The sequence below is a fragment of the Callithrix jacchus genome, chromosome 21, assembly GCF_049354715.1.
Source record: "Callithrix jacchus isolate 240 chromosome 21, calJac240_pri, whole genome shotgun sequence".
NCBI lineage: Eukaryota > Metazoa > Chordata > Mammalia > Primates > Cebidae > Callithrix > Callithrix jacchus.
The window spans coordinates 49,802,426-49,830,254 of NC_133522.1; the positions used below are offsets into that span (position 1 = coordinate 49,802,426).

The following is a 27,829-nucleotide window of genomic DNA, read 5'->3' on the forward strand; positions in this document are numbered from 1 at the left end:
CGGCGCCTGTGGAGGCGTCCGAGGAGGGCGGCGCTGGGGACCACGAGAGTCGCCAGCATCACTCGGCCTTGGGCCCGAGCCCTCAGCCACCACCCGAAGGAGGACAGGGTTCCCGGAGCTCTACCCGGAGGCTCTGCGCAGGCGCACCCCGCCCACCGGCGCACTCACCGGATAGGGCTGCGACGGGGGCGGTCCTGGAGCTCCGCCCCGAGGGGTCTGCGCAGGCGCGGCCCCGCCCGCCAGTACACGGGATAGGGCTGAGACGGGGGCGGTTCTGGAGCTCCGCCCCGAGGGGTCTGCGCAGGCGCGCCCCGCCCGCCAGCACACTCGGGATAGGGCTGAGACGGGAGCGAGCCCTGGAGCTCCGCCCCGAAGGCTCTGCGCAGGCGCCGTCCCGACCAGCTGCGCGTTTGTAGGCTGGCAGCAGAACCTTTTCTGTCCCCGTGCGACCTTCCTACCCCGCTGGCCTCACCGCAATGGCGGCTGTGAGGGCCCAGGTGGCCTCGAGGCTTGCTGCCGTATCTGCGTTCGCGTCGGTGTCCCCCGGCAGTCGGACGCCTTTCCAGCGCGCAGCCCTTCACCGCTCCGCGCCGCGCCCCGGGGCCAGGGTCGCGCTGGTGAGTGGACGAGGGTGTGGGGTCAGTTCCCGCCTGCAGAGGTCAGCCTTCTCCGCTCCCCGCCCAGGTCGGCCCCTTTTCCCCGGGTCCATCCGCCCAGGTCGGCCCCTTTCCCCGGGTCAGCCCCCGCCCGAGGTCGGCCCCTTTCCCCCGGGTCAGCCCCCGCCCGAGGTCGGCCCCTTTCCCCGGGTCAGCCCCCGCCCGAGGTCGGCCCCTTTTCCCCGGGTCAGCCCCCGCCCGAGGTCGGCGCCTTTTCCCCGGGTCAGCTCCCGCTCCTCTCGCAGGTGCTGTCTGGATGCGGAGTCTTCGATGGGACCGAGATCCACGAGGCCTCGGCGTAAGTCCTCGGGGGCAGCTGGTCCTCCACCGCGGGGGCCTCGGGAAGGTATCCCTACCGGTGCAGTTTACCCTTTTTGAACAGTTTAGAGAAAGTATGTATTGTATTTTATTTTTTATATTTATCCTTTAAGACAGCGCCCAGTCTTTCTCAAAGGATAAGTTGAGTGGTGCAATTGGCTCACTGCAGCCTCTGCTTCCTGGGTTCAAGCGATTCTCCTGCCTCAGCTTCCCGAGTAGTTGGGACTACAGGTGTGCACCACCATGCCCAACCACCAACTAATTTCTGTATTTTTAGTAGAGACGGGGTTTCGCTGTTGGCCAGGCTGCTCTCGAACTTCTGACCTCAAGTGATCCACCCGTTTTGGCCTCCCAAAGTGTTGGGATTACAGGCATGAGCCACCATATTTTAAATACCCTGTTTCTGGGTGAAAAAGTAAAAATGACTGGCAAAACCCAGGGAGACACTGAGAAAGAACAGTTTTAAGTTCGCGTGTGCCGTCACCTTGAGGTCGCCACTCAGCATTTCCCTGGACTGTTTTCAGGACACGCACGTTTTGCAAACGTTGAGCTCATGCTTCCCTGTGCTTTGCAAATGTTTCTGATGCGTGGGAACTGATTCCCTCTCACTGGGTTCTCAGCATCAGGGTTTAACAGCGGCGTGGTATTTCTGGGTCTCAGACAGGTTATCTTATGCGTAACTATCAGCTGTTGCTGAGTGGGAGGTGGTCTGATTTCCTGTTTTACTGGAAATGACTGCAAGCCAAACTGACTGGACAGGAGCCACCACCTGCCAGGTGTCTGTAGTTCCAAGTGGTTCAGGGTGACCTGGAGAGGGAGAGCTGGGTGGTGATGAAGGGGTGTCAGGCAGAGGGCCTGAGGCTGGTGGCTGTGTGGGCCACCTGCCCCACCGGGTGAGAGTTGGCACTAGGCACAGTGAGCTGGGGGGCAAAGGGCCAGGATGTGTTTCATGATTGAGCCTTGGGGTGAAAGAACCGGTGGGACAGAAAATAGCTACCAAATAGCTTGAGACCTCCCAGATGGAACAGCAAGGTCTGTGTCTGGGGTATGTGGGTGGATTACTTATGGGTAGTGGAGCCCAGGTGCCAGGGCCAGGTCCTGACCTCTCCCTCTGGGAAGTCACAGCACTTGGTGCCTTGGTTTCCTCCTCCACGTAAGGGGCAGTGAGGGCAGGCTTAGTGTATGGGTAAGCCTAGCGGGCTGTCTCCTGTTGGCGCCGGGAATTGCGGATGCCAGCATGAGCCCTTGTAATGTCAGCCGTTGTCCCCAGGAGGAGCCTCTGTTGCCCTTGGGGAGATGGAGCTGCTTGGCCAGTAGTGTGGTCCTGGGTCTCTGTGTCTCCCCCTCCACCTGTGATGTGAAAGTTGAGTGAGACTCGAAATTGAACTAAGTAGTGACTGAAAGCCCCTCACACCCTCTGAGCGTGCGGCACTCTGCGCACACTGCTGCTACTCACTCTTGGTGCCCACAGCGAGCAACTGGAAGAAGGCAGCCAGGCCCTGGGAGTGCCCAGCAGCTGAGGACCCGCACACCTCCAGGCTGTGCCCTCAGTGGCATCACCCGGCCCCTGTGCTCCAATTGGGACCAGCTGGTCTCTGTAGCCTCCTTCCGAGGGTCTGTTGTAGTCACCACCAACCCACCGTGAATTGGAATGGGGAACGAGGGGGACATTTGGCTTGCTATGGAGCCAACTGTGACTTTTGGCAGAGCAAGTAAGATATTAATGTACATTAGGAGTTGACTCCTGGCACTTAGCTGAAATGCTGCTTTTAGAAATGTGTTAACACAGATCTGGGTGGGTCACCTTTTGAAGAGTTGTCTCTGGTTTTCTCCCGGGCAGGATCCTGGTGCACCTGAGCCGTGGAGGCGCCGAGGTCCAGATCTTTGCTCCTGACGTTCCTCAGATGCACGTGATTGACCACACCAAGGGGCAGCCCTCTGAAGGCGAGAGCAGGTATGGGGGCGGGATTGAGACTCGCTCCCTGTCCCCCTCCCCCGCGGCAGCCTGTGCTGTTGGCTTCGTTGAAACCGAGTCTTGGTGCAAATGAATGTCCTTCTGAGCAGCTGTGCTCTGGCTGTTCTGGAGGGAGTGCTGCGGTGGCTCAGTCATGTCTCCAGTACTGAGAACGAGTGGAGATGTTGACCGTAGCGCTTCCCGCTGAGTCCCGCTGTCCTGCTTTGGTCTTGAGCAGATGTGGTTTTCTCAGTTTCGTTGCCCATCTTCTTCCCCTCTCGGCTCCAGATCATTTTTGCTGGTTCCCAGCAGCATGCCTGTCACTGCAGTGTGTGGTTCTGGCCTGTGTGGCCTGAGATCTGCTGCCCTTGCCCGTCCTGCCCAACAGCCCTGGGCAGGCCATTTCCAGGTGCCTTCCTGGCTTCGGACCGTGAGAGTTCGGGCTGAAGATTGGAGGAAGAAGCCACAGCTGCCTCCTCGGGCTGTGCTCCTCCCCGGTGGGGCCCCTGTGGTTTCTTTTCCTGCCTGGGACCCTGGCTTCTGCACTTGGCCTTCGGCCCCCACACCTGGGGCTGGCAGCTTCCTGCGGTGGCTGGCCCTCGAGTGGCTTCGTTGGTCCTGAGTTGTGGCTTCTTACCTTCTCCATTGGGTCCCACCATCCTGATGGATGCACAGACTTCTGTCTGCTTTAGACGCTCGGAGAGACTTCCACTTCTGGTGGGTCTTGACGGACAGTGCAGAAGATTCAGTGATTTGCAGGTTCTGAGGTGCTGATCTGAGGACCCCAGCACAGGTTTAGTGTTGCTAGATCCGTGTTGCCTTTCCAGGTAGTGAGCTGACCTGCAAGTGAGTCTGCCTGTGGCTGACAGCCACGCGTGTGGAGTGTATCGTCTGCGGTCTGCGCCCCGCCCCGCTCGACAGTCCACCTGCCTGCTCAGGCTTTTGTGCTGTGCTCTTTCCCAGGAATGTTTTGACCGAGTCTGCAAGGATTGCCCGTGGCAAGATCACAGACCTGGCCGAGCTCAGCGCAGCCGACCATGATGCTGCCATCTTTCCAGGAGGCTTTGGAGCGGCCAAAAACCTGTGTGTATTTGAGCTTTGACGTCTTCCGCTTTCTGCATGGAGCAGATGGGAGGGAGGTGCACACGCCTGCTGTCCAGTGCGGGCCATGGAGCGGTAGAGGGGAAGGGAGTGGTAACAGGAGCAGCCTCTGGGGTAAGGTCTACACAGTGCACCTGACGGCTGTCTGATGTGGGCAGCGCAGTGGTGGGTGGCAGGGGTGACAGGAGCAGCCTCTGGGTTAGGTCTACACAGTGCACCTGACGGCTGTCTGATGTGGGCAGCGCAGTGGTGGGTGGCAGGGGTGACAGGGGCGGCCTCTGGGGTTCGGGTCTGAGCAGTGCATGCTCTCTGAGTCTGGGAGCTGTTAGGGTTGGGCCTTACGTAGCGTTTTAGCAAGGCTCGCTTTTTCTGCTTCTCTGCCCCTTCATCTCTGAGCATTCCTGGTTCCCAACAGCTGTAAGCGTGGGCTTGGGGCTCCCTATCTAATCACCATGCTGGTGGGCCTCGTCACATTGAAATCAGTCTGAGTATTTATTCCTTGCAGATAAACCAGTTTTCTCTCTTTTTTTCGTTAGAGGTGAGATCTTGGTCTGTTGCCCAGGCAGGGGTGCAGTGGCACGATCCTGGCTCCCTGCAGCCACAGTCTCTGGGCTCAGGCCATCCTCCAGCCTCATCCTCCCGAGTAGCTGGGACTATAGACGCAAGCCATGCCCATGTTTCCATCTTATTTCTATCTTTCGTAGACATGTATGTAGCCCAAAGTGGTCTGGAACTCCTGGGCTCAAGTGACCCTCCTCCTTCAGCCTCCCAGAGTGCTGGGATTATAGGCCCGAGCCCCCACACCCAGCCCTGATTCTCTTAGAACCTGGCATCATCAGAAATTGGTTTTCTTCTCGGTAGTCAGGGCAGCCGTCCTGACAAAGACAGGAGGCCCCGAGCTTTGCCGTTCGGCTTGTTCCACAGTAGCTGGAGCGTGAACTGTGGACGTCTGGCCGGCGCCCACATGGTGGCGTCCTTGAGCTCCGGATCCTCTTTCCCTTCTTGGTGTGTCTCTCCCTCGGCACCACCCCCATGGCCCTGCCTTTGAGGTGGAGCTGGTGCTGGGGACAGCTCTGCCACCTGCAGGAGCACTGGCCACAGCTCCATCACCGTGTCTTGAGTGTGCAGGTGGCTTCTGTGCTGCTGCACGGGTGGCAGTCCCAGCAGGGCCGGCCCCAGTCAGCAGCTCCTGTTTTGAGGGCAGGCTGGAGCCTGGCTGGCCGCTCGCCCTGCCCTGGCCAGCCTAAACCCAGAGTCGAGGGCCAGGCAGTCTCCATCCGAAGAACCTGCCCTTCCTCATCCCGAAACCGCAAGGGTCCGCTTTGCCTGCGGGTGTCAGGAGGCCTCCCTCCTTCCTCAGATGCCAGTCCTTTTCTCAGTGGGCTGAGCTGTGCCCTCACCCAGCTCCCACTGGAAACCCCGCCCTGGCCTCCCATCCTCCCATCCTCCCCCTCTCCTGAAAGCCAGCGAGCCCCGTCGGTGCGCCCGTGGCCCGTGCCCCTGACCTCATGCAGCCCCACGTCAGGCTCAATCTTTTGTCCATTGTCCCCACGTCACTGCCGTCTCCATGAGGCTGCCAGCGGGAGACGGGCAGGGAGCGGCCTCTGTCATCAGGTTGCACTCCCAACACACCAGGGTTTCCTGAGAGGACGAGCTGAGTTCACAGACGGCCCAGCCTTGCCTCTGACTGCTGACACTGTGAGGTGGGGAGCGCTGGGGCAGCTGGGGGCTATGCGGAGGGCTGTGCCCTGGCATGGTCCCTCCATGTTTTGCCAACCTGGAGGCACAGGCCTGAGGCATATGGAGGTTCTGGGGTCAGTGGGCCTCAGCCTTGGCATTCAAGGCATTGATGGGCCCTGTGTGCCTGAGTGTTTGGGTCCACGTCCCTTTGGTGAAGCTCCCGTGCTTACTGACCTGTCCAGAAGACGGATCTGGGCTCCTGGTGAGCCTGCGTGGCCACCGGCCCGGCTGTGCTTCCGAGGTGGGTGCTGTGGCAGCATACACGGCAGGGGTAATGCCCAGTGGGCACGAAGCCCGTGGGGGTCCACGTCTTCCCCTCCTAGCCCCAAACCTCTCCATGTGCTGCTATTAGGTGTTGTGTTTCCAGAGAGACTTTGTGTGTGTGGGTGCGTGAAACACTGACCCAGCGTCCCTCCAGGCCTCGTCACCTTTACTTAGCAGCGTGGTTCCCAGGTGTTCGCCACGATTTCTGGGCCTGGAGTGGCTCCCTGAGCGAATCCCTGCTGGTGGCCGGGCAGAGGGTTTCCCGTGGTCCTGCTTGTTTTATGAGCATTCTGGCGGTGTGCCTGGCCTGTGTGTTCACAGTGTGGCGCGCTCTGATGGGCTCTGCACCTTCCGAGGCAGTCGGCGTGGGGACGGTGGACCCCGCTGCCTCCGGAGCATTCCCAGTGCTCTGCCAGGGCGGAGGACTGGTGTGCGTGGGGGTGGCGTGGAGCCCGGGGTGGGGTTGGTGGGAAGGTGTGTCCCCTTCCATGGGCATGCCCCATGGGCAGTATGGGGAGACCCCCCCACCCTGTGTGCCCTCCACAGCTCCTGCTCCTCAGCCTGAGGTGTGGACGCTGGTGTCACGGGTGGACTAGCGTTTCTTACCGAGTGTGCTTGTTGTGTCTGCCATTGCTTTTCTTGGAAACTCTCCTGGAGTTTCTTCCTGCCCCTTTGTTTAAAGGAAAAGCTCACACACGAGTTTCTCCTCCCCCCACAATAGTGGTCCACACAAGGCTCCTATGAACAGGTGGGAGGGTCACTGCTGCCTGTCTTCTGATTCAGTTCCAACGGTATCCACCCGGGGTGGCGTCTGATCCCATGAAAGACTGCCCTGCAACACACACCAGTCACTAGGCTGAGCCTCCGGGGCTGACCAGTTGGCTTCCAGTGGGGGGTTCCCATGACCCCTGTTTATTGGCGTGGCTCACTGAGCTCAGGGAAACATGACAGTAGCGTTCTCCCCCAGGGAGTGGGGAAGACCACAGTCAGAAAGGCGGGGAGCAGCAGAGTCCTGCCTTGGGGCAGGTGAAAGGCGGCAGGAGGTCAGAGGCTGCCTGAGGTCTGACAGCCAATGTGGGAACAGAAACGAGAGCCATGGGAGTTAGGAGCCCGGGCCCTGCCTGGAACCGGCGGCTGCGTCTCAGCACTGCAGCCTGTGCTCTGCCAGCTGCTCTGGAAGGCACCGGGGCATGGGCCGTCTTGGCCTGGTGTCCTCCTACTCCTGCCCACCTTCTGATCCGCCTGCTTTCCCTGCTTCTTTCTGCTTAGAAAACAGGAAAAGATGTTCACGTGAAATGCATGCCTGTAGCCACGCGCCTAGCCTTCGCCGCCATTGACTGGGGGTCCGGAGCTATGTCTGAGGACGCTAGACCTTGGCTGTGAGGCTGTCTGAGGAGACCTTTTCTCTCCTGGCAGGAGCACGTTCGCTGTGGACGGGAAAGATTGCAAGGTCAATAAGGACGTGGAGCGTGTCCTGAAGGAGTTCCACCAGGCCGGGAAGCCCATCGGGTGTGTGCGGGAGCGATGGGGAGGGCGCGGCCCTGCGGCCTCCGGAAACTCACAGATGCTTTTCTTGTTTTAACTGATGGGATTTTACTCGATGCCACTGGTGACTTAACAAGAAGGAGACCTGGAATTCTGTCGGCTCCCAGAGGCATCCCTAGGCAGTGCCTCAGGACCCTAAGCCTTTATCAGACCCCTTCTCCTGAGGAGCCCCTTGGCCATGGCACCCCCCGCCCCTGTGACTTCTTTTCCGGTCACTGCAGCACATGCCCTGTCCCTGACGCCGTCCACTCCCAGCTGCCTCCCTTCCTCCTGGGGAACCACAGCCAAACACACCCCTTTGCCCCTTTGGGGGCCTGACAGCTGTGGGCTGCACTGCAGGTTGCCAGGGGATGAGGCTGCTGTTTGACGAGGCCCTGCCCCTTCCGCTGTCACCCCTGGGTGGCCGTGAGGTGCTGGGCAGCACAGGTCACTTCGGCTGCCCTGGACTCCTGCCAGTCTGCAGAGGTACTCAGCCCACAGAGGTTGGGGCACCCCTTTACAAGGGGGCTCTCCTCGAAGCTCCATGGCCTGGTGGCTGAGGACACCTCCCTCTCAGCCTGAGTCACCTGGTGCTACCTCCACTATGTCCTGTGGCTGCAGCCTCGGGGCAGCTCAGGTTCACAGGGTGTGAGGTCCAGGACGGCAGGCCCCCCATGGCAGAGCTGCCTGGGGTCGTGGTGCAGGTCATATGTGTCCTGCAGGCCGTGCAGCCTGGGTCCAGTGCCCGCCCGCGTGACGCATGTTCTCACCTTTCAGCTTGTGCTGCATCGCACCCGTCCTCGCAGCCAAGGTGCTCAGAGGTGTTGAGGTCACCGTGGGCCATGAGCAGGAGGAAGGCGGCAAGTGGCCTTACGCGGGGACTGCCGAGGCCATCAAGGCCCTGGGTGCCAAGCATTTCGTGAAGGGAGTGGCCATATCCTTCCTGGCAGGTGGGCCCGGCCCACTGTCTTGCTTGTCCCTGAGACGTGTGTAGGGGCGCCCCCTTCCGTGCTGCCTTGGCCTATGGCTTCTTTACCAGGCAGCTTCTTCAGTGGGAGCTGCACCTGCCAGTCTGCTCGTGGGGCCTCCCTGGTTGGTTCTGCAGCCATGTCTGAGGGCACAGGGCAGATGACTGTGACTTCCTGGCTGGCGCCGGGTTGGCCGCAGACACCTGGCGGGAGCGCAGCTCTGGTGTGTGGTTGGCAGGTGGTCCGGGCCCCCTAGTCTGATTGTTGAGTCTGCTCAGCACCCCCAGGCAGCCACGGTCAGCACCTGCATGGGGCAGCGGGCAGCACCCTGCAGGAGAGCCTGTGGGACCTCAGGATGCTCTGGCCTGGGAGGGTGAGGGAGAGTGTGTGCGAGTGGTGGAGAGAGGGGCCGGGTGTGCGGGGACAGGGGCTTCCTGATATTTGGGAGAGAGGGGCCGGGTGTGCAGAGACAGGGGCTTCCTGATATTTGGGAGAGAGGGGCCGGGTGTGCGGAGACAGGGGCTTCCTGATATTTGGGAGAGAGGGGCCGGGTGTGCGGGGACAGGGGCTTCCTGATATTTGGGAGACAGGTGCCGGGTGTGCGGAGACAGGGGCTTCCTGATATTTGGGAGAGAGGGGCCGGGTGTGCAGAGACAGGGGCTTCCTGATATTTGGGAGAGAGGGGCCGGGTGTGCGGGGACAGGAGCTTCCTGATATTTTGGGGAGAGGAGCCGGGTGTGTGGGGACAGGAGCTTCCTGATATTTTGGGGAGAGGGGCCGGGTGTGCGGGGATAGGGGCTTCCTGATATTTGGGTGGAAGTCCTCAGGCTGGTTTGGATGGCCAGGTGATTTCAGCCAGTCTCGTGGCCTCCAGCCCCTCCGGTCAAGGTGTGCCCCCGAGTTCTGAGATGATGGGCCCAGAGTGCCAGTGGGGCTACAGCCTAGGGGGACTGGGAGGGAGGCCCTGCCTGGACCTGGGAGAGCGTCCACATGGGCCAATTCAGCGACCAGAATGGCCCGGGGTGCGGAAGGCGCTAGGGTGAGTGGACTGTGGGCCCGGACCCTGCGGGTGTTCTGAAGGCTGCAGTTCTTCTCAGTGGGGCAGCTTCAAAAGGGCCTTGGCCCGTCTCCCTCCCTGCGGTCTTCCTGTTGGGCGGGAGCACAGGGTGGGACTGGCCCCAGGCCTCTGTCCTTGGTTGTGGAGGCCCGGCCCGGGTTGTGTGTGGCGCTGGGGAGGCTCGGCCTGGCTGGCCTGGCCTGGTGGTGCTGCTGGTTGCCCTGTTGGCCGTTACCCTGCGGCGTGAGGACCGGCTCCCTCCGGGCCAGCAATTCACCTGAAAAGTGGGCACTGCCCCTGCCTCCTGCGGTGTTGGTGAGGACCCCTGGCATGTGTGGGCCCCCATGGCGGGGCAGCTCCTGGCCGTGTGTGGGTGTTGGGCCGGTGTGATGCTGGCTGGAAGGGGTCCGGGGGGCAGTGCCCCGAGTCCTGGAATTCCTGCTGCCGCCTTCCTCTAAAATGCATGTGAAGGGATCGGATCCCTTCTTATGTCGCTGAACAGCATAAATCACAGAAAACGGGGTCCTGCCAGCGCAGACTACAGGAGCAAGTTCCCCTGTTCCGAGTTTTCTGTGAACGAAGTTAGGATGCGTGCTGAGGGGTGCGCTGGGGGCGGGCGGGGCACCACGCCTGAAAGTCCCTTGGGTCCCTGCCGGGTTTGTTTTTCCTTAACTCTGCACACGAAGCTCATGTGGACCAGAAAAACAAGGTGGTCACAACCCCAGCCTTCATGTGTGAGACGGCCCTCCACCACATCCACGATGGCATCGGGGCCATGGTGAGGAAGGTGCTGGAACTCTCCGGAAAGTGACTCGCAGGACGGGGCCCAGCTTGGCGCCTGGACTCGGCCTCACCCTGGCCGAGAAGCTGTGTCTGCTCTCCATCCAGCTGGGAGGCTGGCAGGCCCTTTTCTCCTGAAACCTGCAGGCGCGAGCTCTGTAAGGAGGGCACGCGGCACAATGGACAGGGACGCTTCACCCTGGCGTGGCTGCGCTGCTCTCACGTTGAGAGGGGCTGAGGGGCTGATTCGTTCTCTGCCACGGGGGCTCGCCTCACTGTGTCCCCAAAACAGATCGCAGCCAACTTTTCTAGAAATGGAGAATTCCCCGTCTGAGGTTTACAGCTCAGGTTACTCAGGTTTTGGAAGGAAGAATGTGTTTAGGTTTGCAAGTCTCCTCATCGGGAAACCAGAGGTACCACATCGATGGACGTTAAAGGCTGATTCTCTGTTCTGCAGTGACCTGAGTTCATCAGTGTACGGGGGTTTCTGGAGCAGGCAACCCCTGTAGCCGCCGCGAATAAACACCTTCCCTAAATGGAAACCTCCCACGGCTGCGTTCCAGGCCTGCTGAGCCGGCTGTGTGAGGAGGGGCAGTGAGGTTTCTTCAATGAGTCTCAGTTCTCATAATTGGCAGGAAGAAAGGGAAATTGCAGCTCCTCAGCCCCCGAGATTGACCTCTGGGGAGTGACTGCAGCGTAGGCCCCAGGCCGTGGGTGCAGACACGTCCAAAGGGAAATAAAGTGCGTTGCGTTGGACTCTGCCGCATTCATGTGTGTGCAGGATTGTTCTGGGGAGAAACGTTTGGGGTGGGAGGGTGGGAGTCAGGTGTCTGCACACTTCATGCAGTGTCCAGTATCCCTTGCTTTTGGGTCTGTCTCTGCCTGAGCAGCCACAGGGCCAGGCCAGCCTGTGAGGCCCTGAGCTCGGTGGGTAGGGGCTGCTGCGGCATTGGGGTGAGGTGGGAAACGCTGCCCTGGGTACCTGCATGGCTGTTCTGTGTGATGTGGTTTGCATCTCTCTGTGTGTCAGATGCTGGGACTGGAACGGGTGGTGTGTGTGTGCAGGGCTGGTCCCAAAGACAACTCAGTGGCACCCACCACACCCCCTCGGCCCTCCCTGCCGTGTGGAATCTGAATTCATCCACTGCCTTGAGAGGGCGTGGAGGTCCGTGGGTAAGGCAGGAAGGCCCCGCTGCACCCACCTCGGGTCTCGGCCTGGCACTTCTGGTTCCTCCTCTGCGGGAGCTGGGTTCTCCAGTGGCCTTCCTCCGGCGGCCTGATGCGTGCCCATGCCCGCAGCACTTGCCCTGGGGCCAGGATTACCCTGGTCCAGCCAGGCAGCTGAGGAGCCTCCCATGTCCGGGGTAAGGTGGGGCTCCTCCCCTTTCCATAGGCTTATATGGACACATTTTGTGGGAGGGGGCCCCATGTACCACGTGTTTACTCACATGTGCGTGAGTGTATGGAAAAGTGCCCAAGTCACAGGCATTCATTTGGCAGTTTCCACACAGCAAATGTGCAAAACCGTCGCTCAGGCCTGGAACGACGGCCTCACGATGCTTCCCCCTGCTCTGTACCTCATAAATACAGACTCTTCCGGATGTTGGGGGCCTCGCCTGTCTCTGCTTATAGGTGGCATGGCCCCCGAGCCCAGCTGCTCTTCTCCAGTTCCTCTGTGTCCTGTCTCTTTATTTCTCGGATCCAGCATCTCAGCACGGCTGTAGGGGACACCCCATGACCCAGTGGGGCTGCAGCCCTACACATGTGTCTTTCATTATTGAGACAGAGTCTTGTGCTGCCACCCGTCTCTGCAGTAGTGAGATCATGGCTCACTGCAACCTCTACCTCCCAGGTTCAAGGGATTCTCCTGCCTCAGCCTCCTGAGTAGCTGGGACTACAGGCACACACCACCGCACCCAGCTAACTTTTGTATTTTTAGTAGAGATTGGGTTTTGCCATGTTGGCCAGGCTGGTCTCGAAATCCTGACCTCATCTAATTCACCTGGCTTGGCCTTCCAAAGTGCTGGGGTTACAGGCGTGAGCCTCTGTGCACCGCCAGAAGTATCTTTTAGTAACAATATGCTCTCAGTTCTTCACTTCTGTCCCTGTACCGCCGCTGACATTAGCTTCACTTACACATAAGCACATGTAATCAAGGACATTGTTATAACTTTGAACAAGCTTCTGTGTGTTACATCAGTTAAGACTAATGGGCAGGCATGGTGGCTTATACCTACAATCCCAGCACTTTGGGAGGCTGAGGTGGGAGGATTGTTTGAGGCCAGGAGTTCAAAACCAGCTTGAGCAACATAGTGAGACCCCCATCTCTCCAAAAATTAAAATTAGCTGGGCATGGTGATGTGTACCTGTGGTCCCAGCTACCTGGGAGGCTGAGGCAGGAAGATCTCTTGAGCTGGGTGATTGAGATCACAGTGAACACCACTGCACTCCAGCCTGGGTGACAGAACAAGACTCTCAAAAAAAAAAAAGAATAAGCCAGGCACGGTGGCTCATGCCTGTATTCCTGGCACTTTAGGAGGCTGAGGTGGGTGGATCACCTGAGGTCAGGAGTTCAAGACCAGCCTGGCCATCATGGTGAAACCCCATCTTAAAAAAAAAAGAAAAAGAAAAGCGTGTGTCCCCTGCTCACTCCTCCTCACTCTTCCCTTTCTTTATGTAAATCCAGGTTTCTGGCTTGTACATTATTTTTCCGCTCCAAAGAACTTTTTACACCTGCAAGGCAGGTCTAGTAGCAACAGATTCTGTCTGTTCGTCTGAGAAGCGTTTCCTTCTCCTTGACTGAACGGTGACTTCACTGGATACAGAATTCCAGGCTTGTGGGGTTTTTCTCAACACTTTAAATATATCAGGTTCGCTGTCTTCTTGCTTGCACAGTTTCTGAAAAGTCAAAACGAATTCTATAGGAAATAATCTATTCTTTTCTATAATTTAGGGGTCCCTCCTCCCACCCTTCTGACTTCTTTCAAGAGTGTTTCTTTAACTTTCTGCAATTCACTCTGCGGCCTGGTTTCCCAGGGGAGTCACGGGCACTTGGGAGACGCAGGAACAGGGCAGGGTCATCCCGGGTGGACCAGGAGGACCAGGGCTGAGTGCCCGGGCTCAAGAGACCTCCCAGGGTGGGCAGACCCTGCTTTCCTGATGCTCAGGGCCACTGGGATGCCAGCCAGGCCCTGCCCTGCTCCTCCTGGGGACCTGCTCTCAGGGCCCTGGGGTGTGATTTGGATGTCTGACGGGGCAGATTCCGTCCTTCCAGCGAGAGGCATGCGGGCACACGGAGCCCTGGCTGGTGCTGCGGGAGCAGCGAGGGGAAGGCAGGGTGGCGCGTTCTCCCCACGGCCAGTGAGCAGCCAGGAAGGCCTCATGGGGAGAGGAGTTTCATTGCCGGGTCCAGTTCCTGATTCCGGCTCAGTGGCCGACTCTCCTGCTATGGACCTTGGACAAATCACATGCTCCCTGCTGCTCCAGAGAAAGGGGCTGAGGATGTATGCATGGTGTGTGCAGGTGTGCAGGCGTACCTGTGGGCAGGCGGGCGTGTGCATGTGTGTGCACATAGGCATGTGTAATGTCTGTATCCGTGCACGTGTGTGTGCAGGTATGCAGGCGCACCTGTGGGCAGGCGGGCGTGTGCATGTGTGTGCACATAGGCATGTGTGATGTGTGTATCCGTGCATGTGTGTGTGCGGGTATGCAGGCGCACCTGTGAGCAGGTGGGTGTGTGCATGTGTGTGCACATAGGTATGTGTGATGTGTGTTTCCGTGCACGTGTGTGTGCAGGTGTGCAGGCGTACCTGTGGGCAGGCGGGTGTGTGCAGGTGTGTGCACATAGGCATGTGTGATGTGTATCCATGCATGTGTGTGTGCAGGTGTGCAGGCGTACCTGTGGGCAGGTGGGTGTGTGCATGTGTGTGCACATAGACATGTGTGATGTGTGTATCTGTGCATGTGTGTGTGCAGGTATGCAGGCGCACCTGTGAGCAGGCGGGCATGTGCATGTGGGTGCACATAGGCATGTGTTGTGTATCCATGCACGTGTGTGTGCACGTGTGCGGGTACACCTGTGGGCAGGTGTGTGTGCATGTGTGTGCACATAGGCATGTGTGATGTGTATCTGTGCATGTGTGTATGCAGGTGTGCGGGTGCACACATGTTCACATAGGCATATGTGATGTGTATCCATGCACGTGTGTGTGCAGGTGTGCGGGTGCACCTATGGGCAGGCGGGTGTGCATGTGTGTGCATATAGGGATGTGTGATGTGTATCTGTGCACGTGTGTGTGCAGGTGCACCTATGGGCAGGTGGATGTGTGCACACATGTTCACATAGGCATGTGTGATGTGTATCCATGCACATGTGTGTGCAGGTGTGCGGGTGCACCTTTGGGTAGGCGGGTGTGCACACGTGTTCACATAGACGTGTGATGTGTATCCATGCACATGCGTGTGCAGGTGCACCTGTGGGCAGGCGGGTGTGTGCACACGTGTGCACATAGGCCTGTGTGATGTGTGTATCCGTGCACATCGTAGCCTCTGGGACCAGGTCCGGTAGGCCCGGCCTGCAGGTGTGGCATGAACGGTAACTATTTTTATTGCCTGCAGTGTGAGTTACCTTCTTAGAAAACGGCTGCAGCCACAAGAAAAACAAACAGCAGCCAGTCATTTAGAGACACGGCTGGGCTGGGCGCTGAGAGCAGCAGAGCCTTTCGGTGGCGGGGGCGGAGCCTGTGGCCGGTGGGACGGGGAGGGCGTCAGCCTGGAGCTGGCCGGGCACTCCCGCTCCTGTGGCCGTGACAGTCCAGGGGCGTCTGGCCTGTGGCTGGCCCACATTCCCAGTCCTCAGGCCGCGGTGGGGGCGCACCCTTCCAAATTTTCTGAGGACCGAGTACAGTCACACAGGACAATGTTGTGAACGTGCGAGACTCCGAGTGAGCGCACGGGGCCGGCGGGCTCTCCATTTGTCAACAGGCAGGCTCAGTGCTGGCCCAGAGCCAGGGCAGCCCATGGGGGTCTGGGGAGGGTTGGGGTTGCTCAGAGGAGCCCCTGGGGCGGGCTCCATGCCCCAACCCCTTCTTAAATTCTTTGGTCCATCCCAGAGCTTGGCTGCTGCTTCTCCAATCTTTTAGGCCTCTGGAACCTTCCAGGGCCCTGTTGTTCCCAACACTTCTTCCGAGGGCGTGCCCAGCCCGTGCTGGCTCATTCAGCTGTGGCTGCGGGCAGGTCTGCTGGGGACCCAGCGCTGCCGTGGCAAATCAGCACACACCCACGCCAACAGACTCATCCTCCCACAGCTCTGGTGCCAGAAGTCCAAGGTCAAGGTGTGGGCAGGGCTCGCCCCGAGGCCGTGAGGGGTCTGTCCCCGGCTGCTCCCGGCTTCGGGGCCTGAGGTGTTGGGTGCCTCTTTGCTGGCGGAAGCACTGCCTCGGCCTCTGCTCCGTGTCGTGTGCCTTCACTCTCTCTGTCTGTGGTGCCCAAGCTGGCCTCACATGAGCTTCATTACCTCTGTGCAGACCCTGCCTCCAAATAAGGCCACACTCACAGGTCCTGGGGTCAGGACCTCAACACAGCCGTGGGGGGACGAGTTCAGCCCGGGGGGACACTCAGGCACAGAGTGGAGTGCATTTCCTGAGGCCCCACGGCTCATAAGGAAGGGCTGCGGGCTGGGATCCCAGACGCCCTCTCAACATCGCAGCCACCATCCTGGCCAGTCGCAGGCCCTCCTGGGTCCCCGTCTTTGCTCAGGGTGGCCCCATGCCTGGCCGGGCCTCAGGGCACCCTGACTCTAGCGTGGGACACCGACCTCAGAGGGCACCTCTGTGGGGTTGGGTCATGGCTTTTGTAAGTCTCCTGGAACGCCCCCGATGGCGTGTGCCCAGCTATTGAGGAGGTGGGACTGTGGGGGCCTCTTGGCTGAGGGAGGGGCACCTGCATACCTGACCTGCTTAGGAGCTCCAATCCGTAGTTGCTACTGACTCAGTTTCCCCACATGGAAGCCACCCCTCATGCCAGCGATGGGTCTTCCTTTCTATCCCCTGCTGCAGCCCTCCTGGCAGGTCTTTCGCCCTCTGTGGCCTGGGTTCTTAGCCCTGAGGGAAAAGGGGACTCCTGCTGGGGGTGGAGAGGGAGGGGCAGGGCGAGGCCTGGAGAGGGAGCTCAGGATCGTCTTCTGATGGCCCAGCCTGTCCCTCAGTCCTGGTCATTTTCTTCATTTTCACGACTCCCTGCACCTCCTGGTTTTGGCGGAGGTTAGCTAGCAGAAGTATGAAAATACTGCCCCGTGGGCATCTGCTGGGGTTTCTGATCGCGGCCAAGACAGGGAGTTCTGTGAGGCACGTCACTGGAGGCCTCTGGGAGCCTGCGCTACAGTCTGGCCCGGCCGCCCTGGTGGGGGACGCGTCACGGGACGGACTGGGTTTCGGGAGAACACTGGGTCACGTCCTCCCATGGAAAGGTGGCCTGGGGAGCTGGGTGCATCTGCATGAGTTTGCTGGGGCCGAGTTGCATACGCCACGGCCAGAGGCTCCCATGGCAGATGTGGGTTCTCTCCAGGCCTGAGGCTGGCATTCCAGGTCCAGAGGCGGCACTGCTGTTCCGAGGCCTCTCCTGGGCAGGCAGGCGGCACCTCCTCCTGTGTCCTGCGTGCCTGTGTCCTCCTCTTACAAGGACGCCGGGCAGGGTGGGTCAGAGCCTGCCTGGTGACCCTCGTCGCCTCTGTCAAACCCTGTGTGTGAATAAGTTGGGACTTCACCCTGTGAATTGGGGGGGACACAGTGCAGCCCATAACCCTCTCTTTTTTGTTGTGTTTTTTGAATCTGCGAGAGCTGACGGCAAAGCAGTTAGCTGCGTGTGCAGACAGCACCGTGGGCAGAATGGAGCTTGTTCTCGGGCAGAAGAGCGAGGAGCTGAGCGGGACGACGTCCCAGAGGCCTGGGGGGCCCCGGCACGGCCCAGGATGCCCCCTCAGGAAGGCTCCTGCTGTCCCCAAGCCTAGCGGTTTTCAGGGGTGTATGTGGATCGTCACCTTTTCTTTTTTATTTTCTTTCTTTTTTTCTCACTTTGTCACCTGGGCTGGAGTGTAGTGCATGACCCCAGCTCACGGGAACCTCGGCCTCCTGGGTTTGCACGATTCTCCTGCCGGTCTCCCGAGTACCTGGGACTACAGGTGCCCGCCACCATGCCTGGCTAATTTTTTTGTATTTTTTATTTTGGTAGAGACAAGGTTTCACCATGTTGGCCAGGCTGGTCTTGAACTCCTGACCTCAGGTGATCCACCTGATGGGATTACAGGTGTGAATCACTGCGCCCAGCCTACATGTTATTTTTCTTAATTGGTAGAATCTGCACGAAACACAAGATCTGCCACTTTAGCCATTCTAGAGCTCACATGGTATCCCCAAGTGCCCTGTGGTGCCACCATGGCCAGCACACAGCCCGGCCCTGCCCCGTCCCAGGCCTGTCTCTAAGTCCTTGCCTGCTGTGGCTGCACATGGACTTCACACCCTGCAGAACCTGGCCTTGTCCTCCGAGGAAGAAATAATTGCAAAGAGGCCACCCAGTTCTTGGATCCAAGCTCTGCAATAATGGCTGCAAGGCCGGGGCTTCTGCCTCAGTTTCCTCATCTGTCAGCGAATCTGGACGGGGGTAGTGAGGTAGTGTGGGGGCCCACTGCAGTCCTGGGCACAGGCCTAGGGGGCCGGAGACACCTCCATCAGCCCCCAGTGAGGTGCTGCCAGCAGCAGGACAGTCCCTGAAGGTCTCCCTGGGAGCACTCCAGACCCCCATTCCCCCCGGATCCCGGTGCGCCTCTGCTCCTCAGCAGGTGACAGGCCAACTGCTCTCCTGGGTTGGTTCTGCCGCACTGAGATGAGGGCTCTATGCAGGCGACACAGAGGAGGAACGTGCAGGTAGGGGGACAGGTGAGGGGCAGGGCAGGGGCTCCCTGAACCCGCCCCCCTCCCACGGTCCTGGCACAGAGGTTCCTACACTTGGGCTCCCGGCAGAGCTGATCTGGCTCCCCAGAGGCCCGAGTGGGCGGCAGCCTTGGCTGTGGAGAGTCAAGAGCCCTCGCTGGCTAGGCAGGGGACAGGAAGTGGAGAACATGAGGGGACCTGGGGGGCTTTGGGGCCCCTCCCAGCAGCCTTCGAATTAGGGCAGTCTGACTGCCACCTGGGGAAGTGGGAGGGGCTGCCTTGCCACGGGAAACTCACAGATGCGGTGTGGGGGACAACGCCCCCTGGCGGCTGCTGGAGGTGCCCACAGAGCTCCCTGGAGCCTCCCCGTGGTCCTGGGTCCCCTTACCCACCTGGTTCCTGCAGGAAGGGCCAGCACAGGGCAGGTGCAGAAGGGCTGCCGCAGCCAGGGGAGGAAGTCGGTCTCCTCGGGGGTTTCCAGCCAGGGGCTATTTTTATTGAGGGCACAGAATGTCTCCGAAAGGTTGGTTCTTTATCACATGAGTCGCCTGAGAGAGGAAGATGGAGAGAGCCAGACAGAGAGAGCAGGACAGAGAGAGCCAGACAGAGAGAGGAGCATTGCAGCCTCCAGTCCCCTTCAGCTCTGTGCCAGGAGCAGTGGCTGGGTGAGGGAGGGAGCCACGCTCCCCGAGAGGGCAGTAGCGGAGGCTGCACCGTCCCTGTCCCTCTTCCTGTCCCTGTTCTGCCACCCCATTGTAGGGCTGAGGGCCCCACAGGGTCGTGGGGTGAGCCTTATGCTGTGCTGAGGCACAGGATCTGAGAAATAAAGAGACAGGACACAGAAGTACAAGGAAAACGCAGCTGGGCTCAGGGGGCCACGCCACCTATCAGCGGAGTCAGGCGAGGCCCCGAATGTCCAGAAGCCTGAGTATTTATCATGTATAGGTTAGGGGGCAGGGCAGTGAATGAAGTCACCTCTAAGAATAGGGATAGGGTCGTGAGCAATAAAACATGGGGTCCACCGTCGTTAGGTCACCTAGGGCAGGAGGTGGACAGTGCACAGCAAGAGGCCCGTTCCCATGAAGGCAACGGCCGTGTGCAGTAAGGGGTCCACCCCCATTAGGTCACCGAGGTTTGAAGGTGGGCCGTGCGCAGTGAAGAGGGTGCAGTGTGCAATACTTCTATCCATGGGCAAACTACTTCTAAGAAGATTTATAGGAGGATGCTTTAAGTCACACAGCAGTGACAGAGCTGTCAGGGTTACTGCCACGTTCCGGCAGCTTCCAGTGGGTTCTATGGGAAGACGCTTTTCTTTCTTTCTTTCTTTCTTTTTTTTTGAGATGGAGTTTTGCTCTTGTTACCCAGGCTGGAGTGCAATGGCGTGATCTCGGCTCACCGCAACCTCCGCCTCCTGGGTTCAGGCAATTCTCCTGCCTCAGCCTCCTGGGTAGCTGGGATTACAGGCACACGCCACCACGCCCAGCTAATTTTTTGTATTTTTAGTAGAGACGGGGTTTCACCTTGTTGACCAGGATGGTCTCGATCTCTTGACCTCGTGATCCACCTGCCTCAGCCTCCCAAAGTGCTGGGATTACAGGCCTGAGCCACCGCGCCCGGCTGGGAAGATGCTTTTCAAGCAGCACAGTAGCAAGAGCTGATAAAGTTCACAGTCACAAGGTGGATTGCCAGTCTGAGGGCGGCCTTCACCAAGAACTGGAGCAAGGTCCTACAGCTCCTTATCAGGAGGATTGGCTCTCGCCCCAAGCCTGCCAGACAGCGGGTATCTTTACAATACTGAACCTGCCGCCTGGGCCATGGGTTCTTGTCCTGATATAACTGTTTTCCCTTAAATCATGCTCTGCGCTGTGTCTGCTCTAGGCATTCCTCTGATTATAAGCTGCTAATTCCTTAATTCATGCTCTGTACTGTGTCCCCTCTAGGCATTCCTCCGATTATGAACTAAGATATAATTATAGGTATATATGTAGGGAAATATTCTTTGGGCACTCATACTATCAACTATTATATGATTATATATAGAGGATTATATAAAGGGATTCGTCAAGCCCTATTTCTATAAACTATTATATGATTATGTAAAGGATTAGATAAAAGGAAATAGCTGAGTAGTAGCACTATAAAGTGAGATATTCCTCAGGCCCTAACTGTGCCAGGGTTCTGCTTAGCTCTCATTCCTCGGTGCCTATATGGGGGTTACCCACATCCATCCCTGCCCCTCCCCTGTTCCCACCCCTGCTCCCAGTCCTTATCCTGGTCCGCATTCCTGCTGTGTCCCTGCCCCTGTCCCTGCATGGGTCCTGGGCTTCAGCACCAAGGTCCAGACCAGCTTCCTTGTAGCCCCTTCCCCAGAGCCCACCAACACCCAAATCCTCACAGTCGAGACGGGTGGCTGTGGGTGGCTGTGAGGGACCTGGCCCCTCCCTGGCCGAGTGTCAGAACCCTTGCTGCCCTCCTGCTTCGGGCTCGGCCCCGACGCCCCCCATTCGAAGTGAAGCTGCCCAGTGCCCTCTCTGCAGGTGGCGGGTGGCTGCTGGGCCTGGGGCTGCCCTGGAAAGCCCTTCCTTTCCCTAGAGAGGTCCCCGCCCTGAAAGGGAAGGGCCCGGGCGATGATTCCAGGCTGGGAGGAGGAAGGACTGCCAAGCGCTCCTCAGAGCTGGTTCCCGTGGCATAATGTTCAGTTGCTGCTGGGGAGGAGTGGCAGGCTGAGTACTAAGCCCTGAGAAATGAGAAAAGCGTCATGGTGAGTCCTGGCAGGTTAGGGCCGCAGTCCATGCTTGCAAGTCTGAGGGCAGAGGAGCCCGCTGCCTGCTTCTCATGGCCCACCCTACGATCCAGCCTCTGTGCAACTCCCTGTGAGGCACGGCCTGCCCTGGCCCAGCCCCCAGGGCCACCGAGGGCCGTGTGATACTTTCTCCAGTGGCGTCAGCAGAAATTTCCTCTGCCCCACCATTGTAGCTGGCGTTGGGATGGTTCGCAATATTTCCTGATTAAAATAATGTGGAGAAGAACATTTTGGCCTCTGAGGCCTTTTCCCTGGAGTATTTTCTCAGAAATGACATGGATTCAGGGCTGTGAATATTTTTTAGCCATGCGGCATTATAGAGAGGCGTGTGGGTTCCCATGTGTAGGCTGCTCTTCTGTGGGAGTCTTCAGACTGGACACATAGGGGGCCTGGACACACAGGGGGCTGGGCACATGGCAGGGCTGGACATGCAGGGGCCTGGACTCACGGGGGGGTCTGTGTTAGGTGCCTGTGGCAGATGGTATGAGCCCCACTGTTCTTTTTCTCTTTTAAGACACTTACTCTGTCGCCCAGGCTGGAGTGCAATGGCAGGATCTCAGCTCACTGCATCCTCCACCTCCTGGGTTCAAGTGATTCTCCTGCCTCAGCCTCCCGAGTAGCTGGGATTACAGGTGCCTGCCACCACGCCCAGGTAATTTTTATATTTTTAATAGAGACGGGGTTTCACCATGTTGGCCAGGCTGGTCTCAAAGTCCTGACCTCAGGAGATCCACCCGCCTCGGCCTCCCAAAGTGCTGGGATTACAGGCGTGAGCACTGCCCAGCCGAGCCCCACTTTTCCACATCTTGTGCAGGGGGAGAAAAAGGAAGCCACTTCCTCTCCACTCCTAGGGCCCACGGAAGGGGAGGTGGCCCTGGCCCCCTGGGCAGCGCCGCCCCTTGGCATGGGCCCCTTCCTCACATGGGCACCGCCGCCCCTTGGTGTGGGCCCCTTCCTCAGATGGGCAGCTGCTGGGCAGCACTTTGGTTGAAGGGCTGGCCCCCAGAGCCAGGGGTAGAAGGGGTCTCCATGGTGGGGGGCTGGTGGGTCCTTTCCCGAGGGGCTCTGCTCAGCCTGTGGTGCCCACACCGCAGCGACCCCACTCCCAGACCCTCAACCACTGCCGGCCCGGCCAGCCTGCTTCTGACGGCGCCCGGTTCCCTCGGGCTTCCTCAATGCCCAGAGCTTTGGGACACTGCACGGTGGCTCTCCGGGGTCCAGGTGGCCGCCCCCTCCTGAGGCCTTGCCTCCTGGATGCTTCAGCCCATGCAGCCTCCTCGCTGTGCTTCTGTGGGCACTGCTCCTCTGCAGGCCCCAGCTCCTGACTTCAGGCCTTGCCAGCTCGTGGAGCAGGGTGGATCACCCCAGCACCCTGGTGCACACAGCTGTGCTTGTTTGTGGCCAAGTGACATGGCACCTCTTCTCGATGGGGCCTCAGCCTAGTGCCAACCTGGCCGGGTCCCATGCAGAGAACCTGTGCGCTCTCCGTCACACCCCGATGTCTGATCACCAGGAGTGGGTTGGACCTCAGTCCCTGACACCTTCAGCCAGACACCCCGGCCCTGCTGCCTCCTCCTGGTGCAGCAGGATGGAAGCCATTGTCCCGGCGCCGAGGATGTCGGTGCCTGCCTCCACCTCCACGGCCCAGCCTTCAGACCCGTTTCCTGGAGCTGGGTGGGCTTCACATGGTGTCGAGCTGCAGAGAGAGGGTCCTCCGCGAACCCAGTCCAGAGCCAGTGGAATCTGAAGGCGCATGACCCTGAAGCCTCAGGGGTCCAACTGGCACAGGGGAACGCCAGCGGAGAATCCGGCTGGGCTTTCTCATCTCAGGCCCCTCCGCTGGCGTCTCAGGTCGAGGGGCCGGTGGGGTGGGCAGGTGGCCACAGAGTGGAGATTGTTGTCAGCATAGAATCGTGGCCCCAGTCATTGAGATGCAGTGACAGGCAGACACCTGCTCAGGACCAGACCTTGTCTGCGCCTGCCTGAGTGTCAGGAGAGGGACCCACGCTTGTCACCTAGGGTCAGGTGTGCCCGCAGAGGCCGCCCCATGCTGTGGGCAGCCGTGGCGCAGCGGGTTCGCCTGAGCTGCAGCTGCCTGTGCGGGACCTTTGTTTATCCCCCGATGTTCAACTTGGCCAGCATGCGGCACTGAAATGACAGTCCTGAGTGCAGCCCGAGCGGGCCCTGCTGGCTTCCATGTCCAGGCCTGCGGGAGGGGCTGCGTGTGCAGGTGAGTTGGGCTTTGGGAATGACGTGCAGGGGCCGAGGGGTGGGACGGGGAGGGATAATGAGCTTCTCCACAGAACCCCTTCCACAGGGCCCCAGGGGCCAGGTGGGACCCCCACTTCTGGGAGGAGAGATTAGGAGGGAGGAGCTGGGGGCTATGGTGGAGGGGCCGTGGATGAGGCCGGGTCTTCAAGGCCCCCTCTGGCTCCAGCAGACAGTAAAGCTGGATCAGGGGCTCCACCCTGCTGACCACAGTCCTAGGGGCACCCAGTGGTGGCCGAAGACACTAGCAGGTCCTCTTGATCACATGGTCACACCTGCCCTGGCCCCCAGCGCCCCCCAGCTTGGCATGAGCTGTGAAGCAGAGGGGTCAGACGGATGGCCCGGGATGCACGACGCAGAGTAGGTGTGGTGGCTGCCCCCAGGGAGATGTGGAAAGGGACCACAGGGCCCCTGGAAGCGGGAGCGGTGTCTCTGTGTGTCCCCAGCCACAGCACCGCCCCTCACAGCCAGAGCTCTGATCCCTCAGTCGCAGGAAACACTCAGGAAGTGCAAGGCATGGGTCTGATTCCAGGGTAACCGCGCTGGCAGCCCCAGGAGTGAACAGGGCCCCAGTCCCCTTTCACCAAACCCAGCCTCCCCTGCCCGCTGCTACAGCACCCACGCTTGCAGCCATGCAAGCTGGGAGGGTGACATGGATGGGACTTCTCTCTAGAGAGGACCCTGGGGTCCGACCGAGAAGCAGCTTGAAGGCTGGAAGCTCGGAGTACGTGGTGCCCACAGAAGCAGAAGTGCTGGCCATATGCTAATTGTGGTTTTTATTTTTATTTTTTTTAGAAACAAGGTCTCCCTCTTTGCCCAGAGCAACTTTGTAATTTATGTTTGTACCCTAAGAGTCTTAACACCATGGCTGCTGCGAAGCATACCAAATGTAAATTGCCTGGTAAATGCAAAACACGATTCATTTGCCCCACACTCAGAACGCGATGGGGTGGGGACTGGCTGCGCCGCTCGAGCTCCTGTGCCACCCGCCTTGCGGCACACTGGGAATTGTAGGACAGATGGCCCCAGGCCCAGAGGCCACACCCTTCGTGACGCTTCGTGCACATGAAATGTTCAAGTCTGTCTAATAAGTGACTTGTAGCTAGTAAGTGACCTAAAAACTAGAGTATGTCTAATTTCTAATGGAAACTGCTCAGACCACGTGGGGACATCCACAGACAGCAGACAGCCATGCGGGAAAGTGGGCGCCAAGTGCGGGACAGTCTGTGGGATTCCGCCCGTTTGATGTGTGTGGGGCAGACGGGGAAGCTCCGTCATTTTGAGACGGTGTCTCACTCTGTCATCCAGGCTGCAGTGCAGTGGCGCGATCCTGGCTCACTGCATCCTCCTCTTCCCAGGTGCAAACAATTCTTCTGTCTCAGCCTCCCGAGTAGCTGGGACTACACATGCCACCACGCCCAGCTAATTTTTGTATTTTTAGTGAAGACGGGGTTTCACCATATTGGCCAGACTGGTCTAGAACTCCTGACCTCAGGTGATCCGCCTGCCCCGCCTCCCAGAGTGCTGGGATTACAGGCGTGAGCCACCGCGCCCGGCCAGCACTACCTGTTCTAAGGAGGGTTCATGCTCTCCTACCCCGACAAAAAATGATTTCTTTTGAGGTCATGGACCGGCCTTGAGCACCCACAGGCTGGCAGGGCTTCCACGTTAGGTGACAGTGTTAATCCTGTGTTCCGCGTTCGCACTTAGGAGAGGCTGTTCTGCCCTGGGACAAGGACCCAGAGGCCGTTTTGACGTTAGGGAGCAGGCCATGTCCTCAGGCATCCTGCTGCAGGAGCGTTGCCAGCTTTCCCACCACCGCTGGCATCCAGGAAGCTTGGTCTGTTGGTCGGGACAGATCGGATTCCAGAGAATTGGGAGCGGGTCCGATGCATAAAGGCAGAATTTCTACCAGTTACTCCCAGTGCAGAGACGAGGGAGGGGACCTAATGCCTCCAAACGCTTCTGGAAAAAACCTAGAGTGAAAAAAGGAAGTAGAGGGTTAAGCATTTCTTTAGGGCACAGGATAAGACAGTCACACCAGTGTCGCCAACGTCTTTATTTCTGCTGCAGAAATTGGCTAAAGCACAGCCGTGTGGTCGAGCTCACTGTAACCGCCATCTCCTGGGCTCAGGCAAGCCTCCCAGCTCAGCCTCCCAAGTCGCTGGGACTACCGCTGGGCATCAGCACGGCTAGTTAAGTTTTTCATTTTTTGTAGAGACGGAGTCTTGCCATTTTGCCCTCGCTGGTCGTGAACTTCTGGCTTCAAGTGATCCTCCTGCCTCAGCCCGCAAAGTGCTGGGATTACAGGTGTCAGCCACCGCCTGTGGCCCAGTCGTTGTATTTTCGCTGTTTTGGGGACTGCCATCGTGCTTCCTGTGGCGGCACCAGCAGCGCCCAGGGCTCCGTCCTCTCCGCAGCCTCGCCAGCACTTGAGATTTTGTGTGTGGACAACAGCCACCCCGACGTGTGCGTGTTGTGAGAACTGTGACGTGTGTAGAAGAGTGTGAAGAGTTAGAGTGTGGACACCTGGCCCGTCCCCTCAGGAAACACTTGAAAGTCGCTCAGCCTTTTTCAGGACCCACGTTCCATTTGCATTATTTTTTCCTGCGCCATTTTTGAACGCAGGCTGCAGACATTTGCACACTGGCCCTAATTACGTCAGTCAGCAAGCTTCCAGGACCGAGGACACTCCCCGTGTTGCCACAATGACATCTTCGCCTTCGGAAAACATCCAGCCTCCCACCCGCGTTCAGATGCCCCCAGGTTCTCTCGCTGGGCTCCGCGCCTCGCCTCCCTGGTATCGTGCCCCAGCTTGTTCAAGAGTGGCGCTGACTTTGCTGAGAGGTTTGATCACCATCCCAGCGTCTGTTCTAACCACTTACCCCTCCTTCCCCTCCCTGGCTTTGTGATAACCTGGACGTTAAATCTTAGAGCAGCTGCTCTTCACCTGGGGACATTGCCTCAGGAGGTGTTGGCCAGCTCTCTTGGGTCTGGAGGACGGAGGGAGATGGGTCTGGAGGAGGGGCAGTGGGAGCAAGCGGAGGGGTCAGGTGCTCGCCCAGCTTTCCTGCTCCCGCAAGTCCCTGCTGCCTCTGCGTCATGGCCTCTGCCCTCTCTGTGCCCAGGCTCTCCTGTCACCCTCAGAGTAAAGGTCACTTCCCAGAGGGCCTCTGGCACTCAGGACACCTCTCACCCTCCCGGCCTGCTCGTTCCTGGACCCTGGGTTTCCCCCAGTCTGCCCTGCCCAGGCCCCCTCAGGTTCACGCCCAGGACCCCAGGCCTGGCACCCTTGGGCGTGGCTGCACACCTGAGGGTAGAGGGCTTGGATAGGGGGTGAGGGAGGCTGTGGCTTTGCTGCCTTGCTGTCTCGGTGGGAGAGGCCCTATGGGCAGCCTGAGAGCCAAGGCCTCGGTGGTACTTCCTGGGAGGGCAGCCCCCAGGCTCCGGCACCCACAGAGGGGCTGGAGCAGGACTCAGGGTCGCTGGCCCTAGCCTCGGGAGCGCCACAGGGCACAGACCTGGCCTGGCCACAGCCCAGAGCTGACCTTTCCTTGGTGACTTGTGGTCCGGGACTTTCCAGGACAGGCTCTTTGCCACAGAGCAGGCTCCGGGGAAACCCCGGGCGTGTGAAAGTGGAGCGGCCCAGGTCCATGCCCTAGAAGAGCCGCCAGGAGCCCGGGGGCCCCTCGCACCCTCCAGCCGCGCCTTGACCCCAGACCTCTGCCCTCAGCCCCCTGGCCGTATCTGAGCACCTCTGCCCCAGGGCCTTTGCACAGACCATTCTGCCTGGAAGGCTCTAGCTGCTTCTCTTCAGCGCATGCTTGCTGAGGCTTCACTGCCCACACACACTTGTACCAGCTGCCTCCTGGTCTCTTCTTTCCCCCAGAACCTTAGCTCCAGGGGGCAGGGCCTCACCCATGTGGTTCCTGTGGGGACCCAGGGCCTGGCATGAGCCAAAGCTCCTTCTGCGCTTGTTGAGCCTGGGACGCAGTGGAGGTTGCAGGGAGCCGAGATTATGCCACTGCACTCCAGCCAAGTGACGGAGCCAGACTCCGTCTCAGAAATAAATAATAAAGCGAAGTGACCAACAGCACAAACTTCTTCAGAGGACGAGAGAGAGCAGAGACCAAGGCTGAGCCCTGGGGGACCCTGTGACCCCCCAAGACCACCCGGCTGGGTCCCTACAGACAGCCTTGGCTCCTGCGCCTCTACATCTCCCAACCAGGGACCAGGCCCCACCAGCCAGGAGCCCGGGACACCTCCGTGCTCTGGGACTGGAACTTCTTCTCCCACAGCCTGTGTTCCCCCCTTGCCTGATGCTCCAGGCGGCCCCGCTCTGCTCCGGCATGTGCAGGCATCTGGTGTGCAGTGACCTTTGTCCCAAGCAAGGCCTAGAAAGGGGGAAATCGAGGCAGCATAGAGAGCCAGGCCAGGGCAGCCTTCTGTGCTGGAGCACTGGGGTGTGATG

At 59.4% G+C, this 27,829-nt stretch overlaps 1 protein-coding gene and 1 long non-coding RNA gene across 2 annotated transcripts in view; one reads left to right on the plus strand and one right to left on the minus strand.

Moving 5' to 3' along the window:
• Positions 1-27,829, minus strand: part of LOC144580679 (uncharacterized) — a 218,943-nt gene that overhangs the window by 149,805 nt on the left and 41,309 nt on the right. The gene's annotated exons all lie outside the window — the stretch shown is intronic.
• GATD3 (glutamine amidotransferase class 1 domain containing 3) lies at positions 389-10,536 on the plus strand. The gene is made up of 7 exons (XM_002761469.6): positions 389-617; positions 902-954; positions 2,815-2,928; positions 3,892-4,011; positions 7,450-7,542; positions 8,335-8,491; positions 10,265-10,536. The coding sequence occupies exons 1-7, from the start codon at positions 477-479 to the stop codon at positions 10,391-10,393; spliced, it is 807 nt and encodes a 268-aa protein (XP_002761515.2). The 5' UTR covers positions 389-476; the 3' UTR covers positions 10,394-10,536.

What these genes read in the sequence shown, in the direction of transcription:
- GATD3 (XM_002761469.6), top strand. Translation starts at nt 477, where the DNA reads ATGGCGGCTGTGAGGGCCCAGGTGGCCTCGAGGCTTGCTGCCGTATCT. An exon ending in CCCTCTGAAGGCGAGAGCAG is followed by an intron (nt 2,929 to 3,891) that starts GTATGGGGGCGG and finishes GCTCTTTCCCAG; the next exon opens with GAATGTTTTGACCGAGTCTG. An exon ending in ATTTCGTGAAGGGAGTGGCC is followed by an intron (nt 8,492 to 10,264) that starts ATATCCTTCCTG and finishes AACTCTGCACAC; the next exon opens with GAAGCTCATGTGGACCAGAA.